At 39.7% G+C, this 17,196-nt stretch overlaps 1 protein-coding gene across 1 annotated transcript in view; it reads right to left on the bottom strand.

The window, feature by feature from the left end:
• Window positions 1-13,777: 13,777 nt before the first annotated feature.
• Window positions 13,778-17,196, bottom strand: part of LOC123946502 (protein MCM10 homolog) — a 29,547-nt gene continuing 26,128 nt past the window's right edge. Inside the window, 2 exon segments of the mRNA XM_046011867.1 lie at window positions 13,778-13,954; window positions 14,038-14,080. Coding sequence (XP_045867823.1) covers window positions 13,871-13,954; window positions 14,038-14,080 — 127 coding nt within the window. The 3' untranslated portion in view covers window positions 13,778-13,870.

Genomic DNA, 17,196 nt, shown 5'->3' with positions numbered 1-17,196 from the left:
GCAGGAAGCCTGCTTCCCTCTCTCTCTCTGCCTGCCTCTCCGCCTACTTGCGATCTCTGTCAAATACATAAATAAAATCTTTTTAAAAAAATACCCCACCAGAGTTGGCACAATCAGAGCAGGCCATTTTATAATGAATGCATGTATTTTTAAATAATCTTTTAAAAGGCTGATAAAATCTAGTGCTGAAGCAGTCATGCATATTCCAGATCACCTCATCTAGTCAGCACTGTATTTTCTCACACAAACTTCAAGCAGGAGCTGAACCGGCCTTGGGAAGGTAAGAAGGGCATAGGGCAAACTCTATCACCAAACACTGTCACCCGGGCAGGTGGAATAGGGGAGCCGTTCTCTTTTCAGGAGTCCCGGGGATTCATACTGTGCAGACTCAGGCTTGGGGTCCAAGTCCCAGCACAATAGCCACAGGAGTGTCCATTTTGTCCACGCTTGTGTTGATGATGCACTTGTGTTGAATTAGCCTTAAGCATGGAGACAGGTAGCCGACCCTCTGGAATCCTCCGATTATGTTCCAAAGAGTGTACTCTGAAGTCTTGTTATCAGTCTGCACCTTTGCGGTCTGTGAGTGTCTGAACTGGATCTAACTTGAGTGGTTCCGTAAGGAAACCAGGAGAGTAAAGAAAACTTTCCTCCGAATTGGAAAAACATGCACATGATACTTAACGGAGAACTGCTATTTCACCACTTAAAGTGTTCTTCACGGGTTTACTCATCCTCACCCAATCTTTTTTAACATTTCCCTGTAAAATTATTTCATTTATAGTATGTGGTCAATGTAGCAAATTCAAACAACAGAGAATCCATTCCACACGGGGTTCTTGGCTGCACCTGACTGGCTCAATCGGTAGAGTGTGCAACTCTTGATCTTGGGGTTCTGAGTTCGAGTCCCACGTCGGGTGTAGAGATTACTTAAAAATAAAATCTTAAAAAAAAAAAGGAAATCCGGGGCGCCTGGGTGGCTCAGTGGATTAAGCCGCTGCCTTCGGCTCAGGTCATGATCTCAGGGTCCTGGGATCGAGCCCCACGTCGGGCTCTCTGCTCTGCAGGGAGCCTGCTTCCTCCTCTCTCTCTCTCTGCCTCTCTGCCTACTTGTGATCTCTCTCTCTGTCAAATAAATAAATGAAATCTTTAAAAAAAAAAAGGAAATCCATTATACATGAGAGTTTTTCCTTTTTGCTTCTTTAATTTAATTCTACACTGAGGTAATAAGCCCCGTTGGTGGTTTGGTATGTATTCTTCCACTTTTCCTGTCTTTCTCACACACATAATTCATCCTTTCTAAAGGCAAAATAACACTTAAGTGTGCAAATCCAGATGGCCCCACAATCAGTGCAGAAAGGAACTACTTAGCAGATCTGAGTTGGTCACATGGAACTGGCTGGTACCAAAGCTGAGTTCTGGAAGCTCCCTCTTTCTTTTCTTTTTTTTTCTTTTTTTAAGATTTTATTTATTTATTTGACAGACAGAGATCACAAGTAGGCAGAGAGGCAGGCAGAGAGAGAGGAGGAAGCAGGCTCCCTGCTGAGCAGAGAGCCTGATGTAGGGCTCGATCCCAGGACCCTGAGCCGAAGGCAGAGGCTTTAACCCACTGAGCCACCCAGGCGCCCCTGGAAGCTCCCTCTTTCTAACAAGGTCTAGCAAGAGTATTTGCCTCAACCAAGTAGCTCATTATTAAATTGTCACAGGCATGGTCCTTGCTTCTTTCCATAAGCAAGGATAGCATCATGGAATTGGGTCCTTTTACTATAATCCTTTTCACAGTGGAGCTGGTTCAGCTCTCCCAGCTTTAAGATACACTTCTCTGTGAGGTAATGGGTGCTTAGGGAATTGTTTGTACTCCTAAGTTTTCTCCAGTAAGCCCTATTTTTTATTTACGTCGTATGGCCTAGTGTTTGTGTGTGTCTTTGTTCCCTGTGCATGTCAGTGACTATGCTAGACTTAACTTACCCATTCCTCTATTAATAAAAGGTTTCTTGAAATGATGAGTCATAACTTACACACGTTAAACTGGACAAATCAGATTTCTCTTTGAAGAAGTTATATGTGCTTTCTGTCACTGGACACCTTTGCCGGTCCTTTCTCAAACAAGCAAACTGAGAATACTGGCAGCAAGGTCAGGAATGGGGAACTCTTTCAGAATACACTGTCCATGGTGTTTCCTCAGACAGAAAATGTCACCCTCAGCTCTAGTCTCCAAATCACATCCCATCTGCAGGAGCCACACATTTCCACTAGCTACCCCACAGGCTTTCAGGCTTTTTCAACAGAAAGTCTCTTTAGGAAATCTGCTTTTCTCCGCAGCCTTCACTGAAAGGACCCAACAGCTTTAAATGAGAACATGATCACACTGGAGGAAACTGGCATCAAGGAAAAACTTTGCTGTTGCCTCAAAATTTCTTTACTATTTTTACTCGTTACCTGATAAGAACTTACTACTTGAGTATGAATATTTCAAAGTTTCAAAACATATATCTCAACAGAAAGGAACGGAATTCTTCTGTATGCTATCTTCCATCTCTGATCTTAAGTGGAGAACTCAGTCAGCTTGGGCAGAACAAAGGTCAGAGGCATTCCTCTCTGGAATACTGGGCAGGAGATGTACGCAGGGGTCCCATCCATTTCCTACTGCATCCGTGAGAGTGGCAGCACGGGGAGCCCTAGCGAACTGGCCAGATATACCCCTGCCTCAGTCTTGCTCTTGTGGGGTGGGGCTCCTCTCAGCACCTCATCTCACACCTAGAAGAGAAATTCCTGCCGAGTAGTGCATAGGAGCAACACAATCCTGTACTTAGCTGGGTTACTAAGTGCGAGTAGATGTGGCGAGCCAACGAGCTGCGGCTGGGTGTTGGGTACCAGCGATGCAGCTTGGCTGACTGCTAGCTCTGAACCCGGGGCAGGACTACAGGCTGCTGGCCCAGGGGTACAGGTGAGCTGGCGCTTTACCCACACGAAGTTGCCCTCCTGCTTGGCCAGATCCAAGAGCTTTCAGTTGGTAACCCTAATTTACAAGGGGGATGTGTATGGTTACACACACAGCTGTGCAACAGAAAAAAAAAAAAACAAACCCAAAGCGTTGCTCTCCACCTTAGCCATAAAAATGGAGGGGCCACATTCTGGGTCATCTTGGTTAGAACACACCCAAATGCCTTCTAGTAAGAGGGCCAGCAACCAGGTAGAGAGCAGCTGGTGGACTTATACCCTCAGCCACCTACACCTGCAGGAAGAGACGTTGAGGCCAGGCAGATGGCAAGAATCAAGAATGGTCTGGCTGAGTAGTCCCTTTAAAACAATAAAACAGTCTGTACTTGCCTCTTTAATGGCTGTGCTTGGAATGTTGGCTCCAGATAAAAGACCTCTGGCAGAAAAAATAAAACTTTTACCTCCATAACAGGGGTCCCATTATACCTCAGCATTTTCAAATTCTGCCCTGAATTCCTTCACTAAAAACCAATCACAGTCATTTTTCCTGGTCAGGGAGAAACATGCCAAAGGTAACACAATCGGGAATCTGGGCAGCCACATTTACTAGGAAATAAGTAATGGAGCAATCCGTAATTTTAGAGACTGGCCTTGTCAAAAGTGTGGCCTTTTGGACACTTTTTTGTTCTTTCATTACTCTCCCCTGGTCCTTTAGGGATTCCAGGCAAGTGGTTGAAAACAAATTTGTCAAAGGACGAATTGGTGAAAATTTATTATTTTTATTACTTTATTTATTAAGAGTTTATTTTTAAGTAATCTTTATACCCAATATATGGTCCTCAAACTCACAACCCCAAAACCAAGACAAGAGTTGCATGCTCCACTGACTGAGCCAGCCTGGTGCCCTGAAAACATTATTTTAAAAAGTTTTCCATTTACGGTTTAAGAGAAAGACAGACAGCGAGAGCAAACAGGGTGGGGGAAAGGGCAGAGGGAGAGGGAGAAGGAGTATCCTAAGTAGGCTCCATGACCAACAGGGAGCCTGAGGCAGGCTCCCTGAGATTATGGCCTGAATCGAAACCAAGAGTCGGCCACTTAACAGACTGAGCCAGCCAGGAGCCCTGAAAACTCATTATTTTTAAATCACTATTTTTTTATGTTGCCATTTGCTTTTTCCTGCTTCTTTTTTGGGGGGGGGTGTGGGTTGGGGAGGGGTGGGAGTGTGTGCATATGCTCCAGGGAAGAGTTTTACAAATTATTATCATGTGCCTTTGCTTACTTAGTTTTTTGGGGGGGAGGAAGTGGTCAGTTTTGTGAGCCTCAGAATGATTTTTTTTAATTTAAAAAATGTGGTACATGCTTTTTTATCAGTTTAATTTGGTTGGGTAGCTCATTTCTAATTCATTTTCAACCAATTATACTCCAATTCTCTGACAAGTTTTTCATAATTTAAAAGTTCTTAAGGGATTTGTCCAAAAGCAAATTGGTTAAAAATATGGATGTTCTAGGATGCCTGGATGGCTTAATCGTTAAGCATCTGCCTTCGGCAGGGGTCATGATCCCAGGATCCTGGGACTGAGTCCTGCATCTGGGTCCTTGCTCAGCAGGGGAGCCTGCTTCTCTCTCTGCCAGCTGCTCCTGCTTGTGCTCTCTCTGACAAATAAATAAATAAAATCTTAAAAAAAATATATGGATAGTCTAGTTCACAACTGGCAACTTTGGTATACCCTGCGATCTTGCAATGTATTAACACTTTTGAAAAAAACATTTTATTTATTTATTCGGGAGAAACTGAGCAAGACAGAGCATAGAGATTACAAATTATTTTGAATTTTTAAATTAAGAATACTTTGATTAGGTAATACATACATATGGTTTAAAAATTTAAAGGACAGGGGCGCCTGGGTGGCTCAGTGGGCTAAAGCCTCTGCCTTTCGCTCAGGTCATGATCCCAGGGTCCTGGGATCGAGCCCCGCATTGGGCTCTCTGCTTGGCAGGGGGCCTGCTTCCTCCTCCTCTCTCTCTCTCTCTCTACGCCTGCCTCTCTCCCTACTTGTGATCTCTATCTGTCAAATAAATAAATAAAATTAAAAAAAAATTTAAAGGACATAAAAGAATAGAGTGTCGTTCTGCCTCCCAAAGAAAATCATTACTCTCAAGTCTTAAGTGTCCTTCAAGAGATCTGTGCACTTTAAATTATCTACCTGTATTTTTTCATTTTTATTTTTTTCACGTTTGTTTCAAATTTAAAATTCATTTTTGACCAATGATGCTCACTTTATTCATTAAGGATCTGCATAGTTAGAGTTGAGAAGTTTTCATTAAGTCATAAAAAGAAAGCTTCTTGTGGGAATGACAGTGTTTGAGCAGATTTGTCTGAAAAGAACATTCACTTAATATGTAAAACAAAGGGGAATAATTGTTTTCTACATAATTTCTCATTAATTTAGAGCAGTAATAATGTATCTCAAATGACACACTGGTGAGTATGAATCATTCAGGGAACAGGCCCCCAGAAAGTAAAAAAACTTTCCTAAATAAAAATGGTAGCCTCATTAATATGAGGCAGTGAGGTCAGGGTACACTAGCTTAAGATTTTATTAGCTCATGTTTGGTTGTTTATCACACACCCAGTGCAGAATTGTGGTACTGAGGGGCAAGACGTTTTATATTTTGTAAGGTGATAACCCTAAAATACTCTTAGCTTGGTGTCATGAAGTCACTGGTCAAAAAGAAAATACTTCATTCCTTTATTAAATCACTGAGGACACTCTTTCTGTACCTTTAACCCTAAGTGCCCAAATGACATGGATACCATTGTTGTTTTGGCATGATTGAAAATTATGTGAAGATAAAATTCAGCACAACCTGAAAATGAACTCAACCCAGGACTTGACATGACTTTCCCCTCTCAAGGTCAAGCCCACTGGTGCTCAACTGATAACATCACTAGGGGATGCATGAGAAGACAAACAAAACCCACACTATTATTTATAGATCTTCTTGTTAAACCTTACTCAGAAAACTTTTATACTTAATGGTGAAAGAAAATGCTTTCCTCTTTAGAATGGGAACAACAACAACATAAGTCACAGATAAGAACTGCAGTGTTCAAACTTTTCAGGCAACATGATCCAACATGTAGAAAATCCTCAGGAATCTATAAAAAAGCTGCTCAACTAATATGTAAGTTTAACACGGTCCCAGGATACAAGGTCAACTGACAAAAATGCATTGTATTTCTATATACTAGCAAGTAATAACTGGGAATTGCAGTGCCCAAAGTACCCCTTACAATGCCATCAAAACTGTAAGACGTTTAGAAATAAACAGGACAAAATATAAATACAGTTTATATACTTGAAAGATGGCTATCTTGGACATACACATGGCCAGCTACACCACTAGATTGAAGAGCCAGGCCACCTCACTCATATGTTTTAAACTTACCGGTAAAGCATGAGCCCATGAAATACTAACCCCCACCCCGACCCCAGAGAAAGCAGAGCCCCAGGCTCATGTGCACCCTTCTACACTAGATCTTGCTATTTGGTATGCTATGTGATTTCCGGGGGTTATAATTTATAAACCTTTATTTTTTCAAAGTTTACTGATGGTTATTGTTGAAGGGCCTCTTGCAATCATAATAGGCATCACCAAGGCCAGAACAACCACAACACTGGCTGAGACAGGCACAAATACTACTAAATGTTGCTGAGAAAAATTAAAGACCTAAATAAAGGGAGAGATGTATTACATTCACAGACAGAAAGTCTTAAGATGTCAATCTCCCCAAATTGATCTGTAGATTAAACACAATCTTTTTTTTGTAAATTAAATATTTTACTTATTTACTTGAGATCGAGAAAAAGAGTGTGTGCACACGTGGAGAGAATCTCAAGCAGACTCCATGCTGAGGGTCGCGCCTGATGCAGGGCTCAATCTCATGATCCTGAGATCTTGACCTGAGGTGAACCAGGAGTCCCATGCTTAATGAGTCACCCAGATGTTCCTTAAACACAATCTTAATAAAAATTCCAGTCGGGATTCCCCCCCGCCCCAGTAGAAATCAGCATGCCACTTCGAAAATTTACGCTGAAATGCAGAGGCCCTAGAATTGCCAAAACAACTTTTAAAAGTAACAAAGCTGAAGGATTAACACTACTTGATACCAACACTTGTTACAGCTATAATCGTTAAGACAGCACGGTATTGACATAAGGATTGACACACACTCTATGACTATATCATTACTTTAACAAAACTGAGTTCAGAGGTAGACCCCGAAATACAGGATCAACTGATTTTTGACGAAGAAGGAAAAATAATCTTATGGGGGAAGTGCTCATCTTTTCATTGAGTGATGCTGTAAATGAGTGTCCATTTGGAAAACAATGAACCTCAACCCTTATACTTCACGGCTTATACAACAATTAACTTGAAATGGACCATAAATGGAAGAGTGAAAGCTAGAACTATAATAAAATATCCCACAAGAACATCTTTGTGACTGTTAAGGCAGGTAAAGAAGACAGGCAGTTCTGTTAAGGCAGGTAAAGAAGTTTAGAAGACAAAATGCATGAACTAAAAGTGGATCATCTGATAAAATGGACTACAAGAAAGTAGAAACTGCTCTTTGAGACGCTGTTAAGAGAAAATGAAAAGGCAAGTTTCACAGTGGGAGAAAATATTCATCACACATATATCTGCAAAACACTTGTATCCAGAATATGGGAAGAACATTTTTAAAAAAAAATTTATTTATTTTTATTAGTTTCAGAGTAAGAATTCAGTGATTCATCAGTTGCATACAACACCCAGTGAGCATTACATCAAGTGCCTCCTTCATGCCCATTACCCAGTTACCCCATCCCCCCACCCACAGCCCCTCCAGCAGCCCTCAGTTTGTTTCCTAGAGGTCAGTGTCTTTTATGGTTTCCCTCCCTCTCAATTTTCAACTTATTTTATTTTTCTTTCCCTTCCTCTATGTTAATCTGATTTGTTTCTTTTTTTTTTAAAGATTTTATTTATTTATTTGAAAGACAGAGACCACAAGTAGGCAGAGAGACAGACAGAGGGAGAGGAATGGAAGCAGGCTCCCTGCTGAGCAGAGAGAGCAATGCGGGGCTCGATCCCAGGACTCTGGGATCATGACCCGAGCCAAAGGCAGAGGCTTTAGCCCACTGAGCCACCCAGGCGCCCCAATCTGATTTGTTTCTTAAATTCCACATAAAAATACATGGAAGAATTCCTACTCAACTCAATCAATCAGTAAACAGGTATTTTGCCAAAGAAGATGCAGGAATGCCAACAGCACGTGAAAAGATGCCAGTATCAACAGTCACGAGAAAAACAAAAATTCAAACTGCAAAGAGATACCGCCACACACCTATTAGAACGGTTAAAACTGAAAGACTGACAGTATCAAATACTGGTGAAAATGTGGAGCAAATTGAATTCTCACACATTATTAATGGGTGTGTAAAATGGCATGACCCCTTTATTTTTAAAAATTTTTTAAAGATTAATTTATTTTTAGAGAGAGAAAGTGCACATGCATGTGCAGGGGGAGGGGCAGAGGGAGAGAAAGAATACCAAGCAGACTCCCTGCTGAGCGTGGAGCCCCACATGGGCTTGATCTTGCGACCCTGAGATCAAACCTGAGCCAAAACCAAGAGTCGGATACATAACTGACCGGCCCAACTAGGTGCCCTAGTGCAACCCCTTTAGAAAATATTTTGGCAGAGTCTTTCTTTCTTTCTTTCTTTTTAATTTGAGATTTTATTCATTAGAGAGAGAGCATGAGCAAAGGACTGGGGGAAGGGGCAAAGGAAGAAGCAAATTCCCTGCTGAGCAGGGAGTCTGATGCAGGGCTCAATCCCAGGACCCTGGGATCATGAACTGAGCCATAGGCAGACGCTTAACCCACTGAGCCACCAGGAACCCCTAGTTTAGCAGTTTCTTATAAAGCTAAACATACACTTAGCATTTGACCTGGAAATCCCATTCTTAGGTGTTTACCTGAGAACAAAAACACATAGTCACAGAAAGACTTCTACCTGAATATTGGTAGAGATTTTATTCATAACAGCCCTAAACTGAAAATAATCCAACTCAGATGTCCATCAACAGGTGAATAAATAAAGTGTGGGGCATATCCAGCCACTAAAATACTCAACAATAAAAAAAACAATGGACTACTGATATATGCCACAACACAGATGTATTTTGAAATATGCTGAATGAAAAAAGCCAGATACAAGAGTGTGTTCTGCATGATTCTATTTAAGTGAGACTCACAAGAATGGAGGAAATTATGGGGACAGAACACGGATCCGTGATGGGTAGGGGAGGACAGGGAAAATTGCACAAGCCACTGACGGGATGGAAATGTCCTACATCTTGCTTGTGGTGGTGTCTAGGTTCATCAACATTTTATAGTATCATACAGTTAAAATGTGTGCCTTTTACTGTGTGAAATTTAGGCCTTAATAAAGTTGATTAAGAAAGAGATCAAGATTTGCTTACTTTGGCAGCAGGTATACTAAAACTGGGAAGAAAAATAGCAACAGAGAAGTCTTTGCTCAAGCATCATTACCACAGCCTTTGTTCTCATCTGAATTTCAACTTACGTTTTCAGATCCCTTAATCAATTTCCTAATCTGCAAAATGGGGACACTGTCTATCTGGTCCTGTTTTAGAAAAAATTAAACGGTTGCTCATTATTTATGGATTCCCATAATGGCTAAAATTTATTAGTAACTCCAAAACAATAATCAATACTTGGGGTGTCTTTTTGGTCATTTATGGATGTGAAGAGCAATGAAAAATATGAGTTGCCCAATGCACACATTCCCAGACAGGGTCAAACAAAGTGATATTCTTGTTTGTTTCAGCCCTCATATTGTAAGCAAATGTCCTTTTTGTTCATGTTTTTCAGACTTTGTGCTTTTTGTGGATGATCTTGCTATTTAAAATGGCCCCAAGCATAATGCTTGAAGTGCTGTCTAGTGTTCTTTATTACAAGAAGGCTGTGTGTGCCATCTAGAGAGGATATTTGTGCTAGATAAGCTTCGTTCAGTCATGATGTATAGTACTGTTCGCTTTGAGTTCCATGTTAATATATCAACAATATATATTAAATATGGTGTCTAAACAGAAACAGATGTAAAATAAGGTTATGTATGGATTGTTGACCAAAATCTGATAAGAGGCTCTTTGAAACCTACCCTTATATTCCCTGCTAGTTACAGTGACTCAGTATCTGCTAATTCCATTAGTGATGGCTTTACAAAATGTAACTACTGTGAATAACAAAAATAAACTGTACATATATTATTAGCTCTGTCCTTTCCTGAACTGGTTTTGAATTTTTACCATCTTGATTACTGTCATATGGCTTTTCTACAAAAGGTAAGTCAAGGGGCACTTGGGTGGCTCAGTGGTTTAAGCCTCTGCCTTTGGCTCAGGTCATGGTCTTGGGGTCCTGGGATCGAGCCCCGCATAAGGTTCTCTGCTCTGTGTGGAGCCTGCTTCCTCCTCTCTTTCTGCCTGCCTCTCTGCCTGCTTGTGTTCTCTCTCTGTGTCAAATAAATAAAATCTAAAAAACAAACAAACAAACAAATAAAAAAAACCAAGGTAAGTCAATATGGTCTGACCTGTGCAGGACACAGCAGGCCATGTTCCCACTTTGATCTACATGGTTTGACATTGTGGTTATACTCTTAGCTTTTTTTAAAAGATATATTCATTTATTTGAGGGGGGAAGGGTTGAGGGGGAGAGGAAGAGAAAGAAGCCTCAAACAGACACCCAGCAGAGCATGGAGCCTGATGTAGCACTCAATCCCAGGACCCTGAGATCATGACCTAGGCTGAAATCAAGAGCTGGTGTCTCAATCAACTAAGACACCCAGGTGCCTCTTGGCTTCTTTTAATTTCCAAAAATTTCACAGCTTTTCCACAAACTGCTATTAAGTTAACTGATTTCTTCCATTTTGTGCCTCTCTATTATTTTCCGTAGCTATATCACCGTTTCTTTCTTCAATATTGGTGAATATGGAATTTCATTTTTTAAGCCATCCATCCTTGAGAGCTGTATTGTTTCCAAATCTCTAGTCATGGGATCAGAGATGTCTATTTTACTTGTCAAGTGGAGTTCTAGTGGGCTGCTATGAATGACATACTTAGGCAAACAGATTTACCCTCTGGACTTAAAAATCCATGTTCTCAGACACATTTAATCTGCAATAAACAATCAAGCTTCCCATACGTCATCAACTTTTACACGACCCAGTTCATGAAATCTCTCCCTGTCCACTTTGCTATGGAACGGTCAACTTGCAACGTTTTTAGAAGTTGAAAACTTTAAAATTTTTAAACTTTCTAAGTTGCCTCTGAGGAACATTCCACACTGATCACTCAAAAGCTTCTTATTTGCTACTCTACATCACTGTTATCTAAATTACTTCAGTCTTCCTTCTGTTGTTTGGAAGAGAAAATATATTTAAACAAAACTCAAGAGAAAGCTGATTAAAAAAAGATAAGCCACCTGTTTCCTCTAAATAAAAAAAGGCAGGGGCAAATGGATGGTCAGAGTGGTTTAAGCGACTGACTCCTGACTTTGGCTCAGGTCACAGCCTCAGGGTCATGAGATTGAACCCTGTATCAGGCTCCGAGCTCAGTGGAGAGTCTGCTTTAGATTCTCCCCCTCTCCCCCTGCAAACTCGCCCCAGATTTTGTGCTCTCCATAAAAAAAAAAAAAAGAAAAAAAAGAAAAAAAGCACAGCACAAACATAATCTGCTGTGACAATCAGAACATCCAAATCAACTTCTTCCCCACAAAATACAAAGTTTCTGTTTGCTAAGTTAGGTCACTGCATACTTACTCTGTTTGGATGGCCTATGACAATATGATTATACAATACATTGTCAATGACAGGTGAGGAAAAACTAAATAAACATTTTGGATTTATATAAAAGCATTTAATACACTGATGAAGATAATAGGATTAAAAGACTGATTTCACTGACAAATCATAATTTCAATGCAAACAAGGACGTCCCCATCTGGCCCACCCACCCCTTCCCATTGCTGACCTACAAAAGCAAATAAAGACCTCCTGTGAAAGCCCCCTAGATCTAGAGTAACTGAGAAGTAATTCAATGATTTTTAAATTATTACAGTACCTTACAATTCTTATATATGACACACAAGGGACTTATATATGAACAAGGACTCCGACGGTACCCTTGGTTCAAAAGGAATACGCTTCTTTCATGAGAAGGGGATTGCTCAAGGAGCAGCCTGGAGTTCAGGTCCTTGGCAGCCGCTCAGCTGTGACCTTCAAATCCATGGCTCTATTTTAAGCTTATGGGATAAACAAATCTACTCTAAATGAGCCATTAAAAATATCACCATTTTGAGTGCCTTTGGTCCTTATTAAGAATTAATAAACACTTTATTCTTTTCTTCATTAGTTAAAACAAACACCTCTTGGGAAGGGAAATCCTCCTAAAAATATAGCTTTTGCAATATAACCTTAGGAGTGACACAAGCGTCAGACACAGCACCTTCTACTCACACGAAGTAGACAGAGTTTGATGAAATTTAAGGCATGTACATGTTTTTTTCTGGCTCCTGAAAATCTAAATCAAGTATCTCCCACAACCAGCTCCTGTAAGCATTGTGTCCTACCATAATACCATCTTGGCTGACACCTGATCTATTTCTAGCTAGAGTTTAAATCCCAGTGTAATAATAATCCTACCAATTTACTCAATCTTAGGATGATATCACCATTCACTTTGGAAAATCAGGTTGCCTGGCAGAGGAATCTCCTAAACAGCATTTTTGGGGTGCTAATTTGCACATGGTTTGACCTCTAACTCTTGATGTGTATGATAAATTATATCTGTAAATCTCAAACTCCCTGAGTTCTGAGATGTTTCTGTTTTTCAATCATTGTTCACAGCTTAAATTCTGCATTCATTTTAGTTACAGGTTTTGAAATCTCTTTAAGCCATATTTAAATAAAGTCATACTTTAAAATTGATGAGATTTTAGGGGCACCTGGGTGGCTCAGTGGGTTAAAGCCTCTGCCTTCGGCTCAGGTCATGATCTCAGGGTCCTGGGATCGAGACCCGCATGGGGCTCTCTGCTCAGCGGGGAGCGTGCTTCCTCCTCTCTCTCTGCCTACTTGTGATCTCTGTCTGTCAAAAAAATAAATAAAATCTTTAAAAAAAATGATGAGATTTTAGTGTTTCTATTAAAGTGCTCCACAATATTGTAAGGGCAGGGAGAACCATATAGATATGAATTAAATGTCATGTGAGTCAGTGAATTAATTTGCAAAACAAAAGAGAGGTAAAAATAGAAATGAAAGAAGGAACCTAGCTTGATGTCAAAATATCGAGATTATGTCAAGGTTGATGAGTGTAATTATTTATATGGGAAAAGTCATATTATCTGAAGAATTTGAGTGCTGAAAGATACACTTCAAGATCATTTACTCCAAGCTTCCTCATTTTCTAGGTAAGAAAACTGAACCCCAGTAGAGGCATTCTTTGGCCTCTGTGTGCCCATATAAATACCGGAATTTTACTCTGAATAAGAAGCAACACTGCACACTCTATACCCAAAATATATAGAAACACAGCTCTCAGTTTACCTTCCAGTTTCTGAGCAAAAAAATCTACACGAACGCAGCCATCACTAGCAAGAAGATGGAAGATGATGGTATTCTGATCTACCACCTAAAGGTCAATGTTAAATTTGATATCAAACCAATATAACAGAAAATAAGTAGGCAAAACGTGAAAGCTTAACAAGTATTTGTTTGGACTGTGTCAATCAGGAGCAAACAGAGCCAACACTCTTCCTTTTCCAGAACCATAAGAAGCCACGTAGGCCATCAGTACCTGTTTGAAGTCAGGGCTATTTAAGGCTATTCAGAAATTTGGCATGTTCTTCTCCTCGTGGTAACAGGGTTTCTCCTCCTATCTTTGGTCCTGTTTTTTCCTAGAAAAATGAAAATAGTTTAGTGAGAAATGGGTCAACATTTTGCATGGATTACTAAAATTGGTCACCTTGAAACGATCTACCTTTAGCATTCCGTCTCGCTCCCATTTGAAGAGGCCACAGTTACTGAAACAGAAAAGGGGATTTACTCAGTAGTGAGCTGGGACACAGTCAACCGGGTTCACTGCACTTACAGGAAGAATATTCCCCATTCAAACAGAAGATGATCAAGGTAACAAGCATATTACAGGCTATGCTCTAATGCTACCGAAAATACACACTTCAGTGGTCTTCAAATCTGTCAAAAACTAGATACTTCAGAGATGGAACACCCAGTGATAGTATACAGGGTATGCACACAGCAGGTGATGCACACAAGCTTGGTTTCCCTTGCTGGGCGTCGGGAAAAGACTCAGAAGAGGAAGCTAGCCCTCTGATGCCATATACAAAGACTTCTCCCTTCCCCTTTTCTGGAACGAAAAGCTTGTGATAAAAAAGAACTATTCTTCCTCCTGATCTGCCCAATCCTTCTCCTCTTTTCAAACCTAAAGATGTTTACTTCTTATTGTTCAAAGGGCCTAAAGACTCTTATTCTCGTTTTTTAACATGTTATGTGAGTCTGACCCTGAGCAGAGATGTGGCTACTACAGAGAAAGTTTATTTTCCATGATGTTCCCTCTGCTGAAACAAACAAAAGAAACTGTTAACTCACTGAAATATGGCTGCCGGCACTCTTAGATTTGAGAGGCTCTAGGGCACAGGGGATTGCCCTACCTGCCTCATCCTTCTCCCTAAAAGTCTAGACTACTCCAGCCCTGAGAGTCTGTCTGCATACTAGTGGCCTTGGTCCTAAGCCCCTCCACCACCTTCCCTGTCTAGAGACTAGCTCAATATCAATTGAGAGAAATTTTCTAGACTACTGGTAGATTAATGATGAAATTACATATAACAGATATTCTGTAAGGGGTCGACAAATTACTACCCCTGAGCCCAATCCAGCCTGCTACCTGCTTTTGTAAAGAATGTTTCATTTAAACACAGCATGTCCACTTGTTTCTGTATTACCTATGACTGCTTTTGAGCTATAACACCAAAGCTGAGTAGTTATGAAACAGACCGCCTAGTTCACGAAGCAAAATATGTTTACTATCTGGGTTTTGACAGGAAAAGTTTGCCCCGTTCTGCTCTGGGTCAAGAATTGACAAGAAAAAGTCTAGAAAAGCAGTTGTTACAAAAATCACAGCGCCACCTGGAGGATGGAAAAGCATCTTGCTCTTCAATTTGTGAGTTGTACTTCCTGCTTATTAATGGAATTTTTCTGATACTCAAATGTTTTACATAAGCTCTTGTTGTTAAAATATTTTGGAGAAGTCAAGTATCAATATGCAGATAGATACTTTCAACAATTATAATCAAGATCGTAGCAATTTCACAAACCAACTCCCAACAAGGTAATGAACTAGCATGGGGTCTGGGTCCCCTCCCTAACCCCAATCAAGTCTGGAGATACTTAGAGTGAAGTAGGGGTTCTAGTTAGTAAAGAAAACCCAAAAAACAAACAAGCAAGCAAATAGGTGGTGAGACTATCCTGGTGAGACATTCTTGGGAAGACTGAAGGTGATCTTGAAAGTGCCTCAAATTCCAAAGACTTATTATCATATAACTTCTGTCCTTTAAGAATAAGCCAATAAAGTCAGAAATTATTTTAAAAAAGAATAAAAATCAATCCCATATATTTGAAATTTAAACAACATTACTAACCCTTGGGTCAAACAGGAAATCATCAAAGGCATTAAGAAATCCTTTTTTTTTTTAAGATTTATTTATTTAAGTAATCTCTACACCTAATGTGGGGCCTGAATTTAAACCCCAAGGTTGCATGTTCCTCCAACTGAGCCAGACAGACACCCCAAGAAATACTTTTAACTACAGGCCAAACGTTGTGGAAGACACTAAAGCATGAGTGCTTAGAGGGAAACATGTAGCTTTAAACACATTGATGAGGGAACAAGAAAAGTTAAAAATGAGTAATCTGAGTGTAAGCAATTAACTGATGTTGGCAAAAGGATACAGAGCAACCCCCCCCCCCCAAAAAAAAACAAGGGCAGAAAGATAAGGACAGAAATCAGTAAACAGAAAAAAACCAATAAATATTAAGAAAGTTAAAAGATGGTTTTCTGAAAAGAAAAAGAGAATAAAGGGACTTCTGTCAAGGTTGATCTTAAAAAAGAGAAGAAAAATAATAGCACAAAATACAGTAAATGCCTATTAATAAAAAATAACAAGAGACAGATTAAAAACAATGAAAGTTTATTAGGAGCAACCATACACCAATACATTTAAAAACCTAAATGAAATGATTAAAAGGAAAAAAAAATCTGAAATTGGAGAAGCATGAAACTGAAATGGTTATCAAGCCACCTCGGGCCCTAAAACCTGGGTCTGGGCCTAAGCCTAAATAACTTTACAGTTGAGATTTATTAAAACCTTAAGAAATAATTAATCACTATTTAATATAAATTATTTCCAGAAGCTGCTCAGTTCATTTTATGAGTCTCATATAATCTTTGTTCTAAAACCAGGTAAAAACAAAAAAAAACAAAATAGGTCTAATTCACTTACAAATATACAGTGGACCCTTGAACAAGATGGGGATAGGGGTACCACCCCCATGCAGTTAAAAATCCTCACGTAACTTTTGACTCCCCCACAACTTAATTACTAATAGCCTATTGCTGGCCAAAGCCTTACTGATAATAGTCAATTAACCCAACTTTGTATATGGACTGTGTATCGTATTCCTACAATAAAGTAAACTAAAAAAACCCAAAATACTATTAGGAAAATCATGAGAAAGAGAAAATACATTTAGATACTGTGCCGTATTTATTGAAAAATATCTGCATATAAGTGGAGTGTGCAGTTGAAGGGTTAACTGTAGGTATAAAAATCCTATATAAAATACTAGCTAATTAAGTATATCTGTTTACTTAAATAAAAAATCCTCGACACAATACCAAAACCACTAATAATCTGATTAAAATGGACAGAAAACATTGAATAGAAACATGAATAAAACATGAATAGATATTTTTCTAATGACACACAGATGGCCAACAGACACATGAAAAGATGTTCAACCTCACTGATCATCAGGGAAATGCAAGTCAAAACCACAAGGAGATATCACCTCGAACATCTCAGAATGGCTAAAATCAAAAAGACAAGAAATAACTAAAACC

Source organism: Meles meles, chromosome 7, assembly GCF_922984935.1.
Source record: "Meles meles chromosome 7, mMelMel3.1 paternal haplotype, whole genome shotgun sequence".
NCBI classification, from domain to species: domain Eukaryota; kingdom Metazoa; phylum Chordata; class Mammalia; order Carnivora; family Mustelidae; genus Meles; species Meles meles.
The sequence above is the reverse complement of the archived record's forward strand: the minus strand, read 5'-3'. Positions and strand labels throughout refer to the sequence as shown.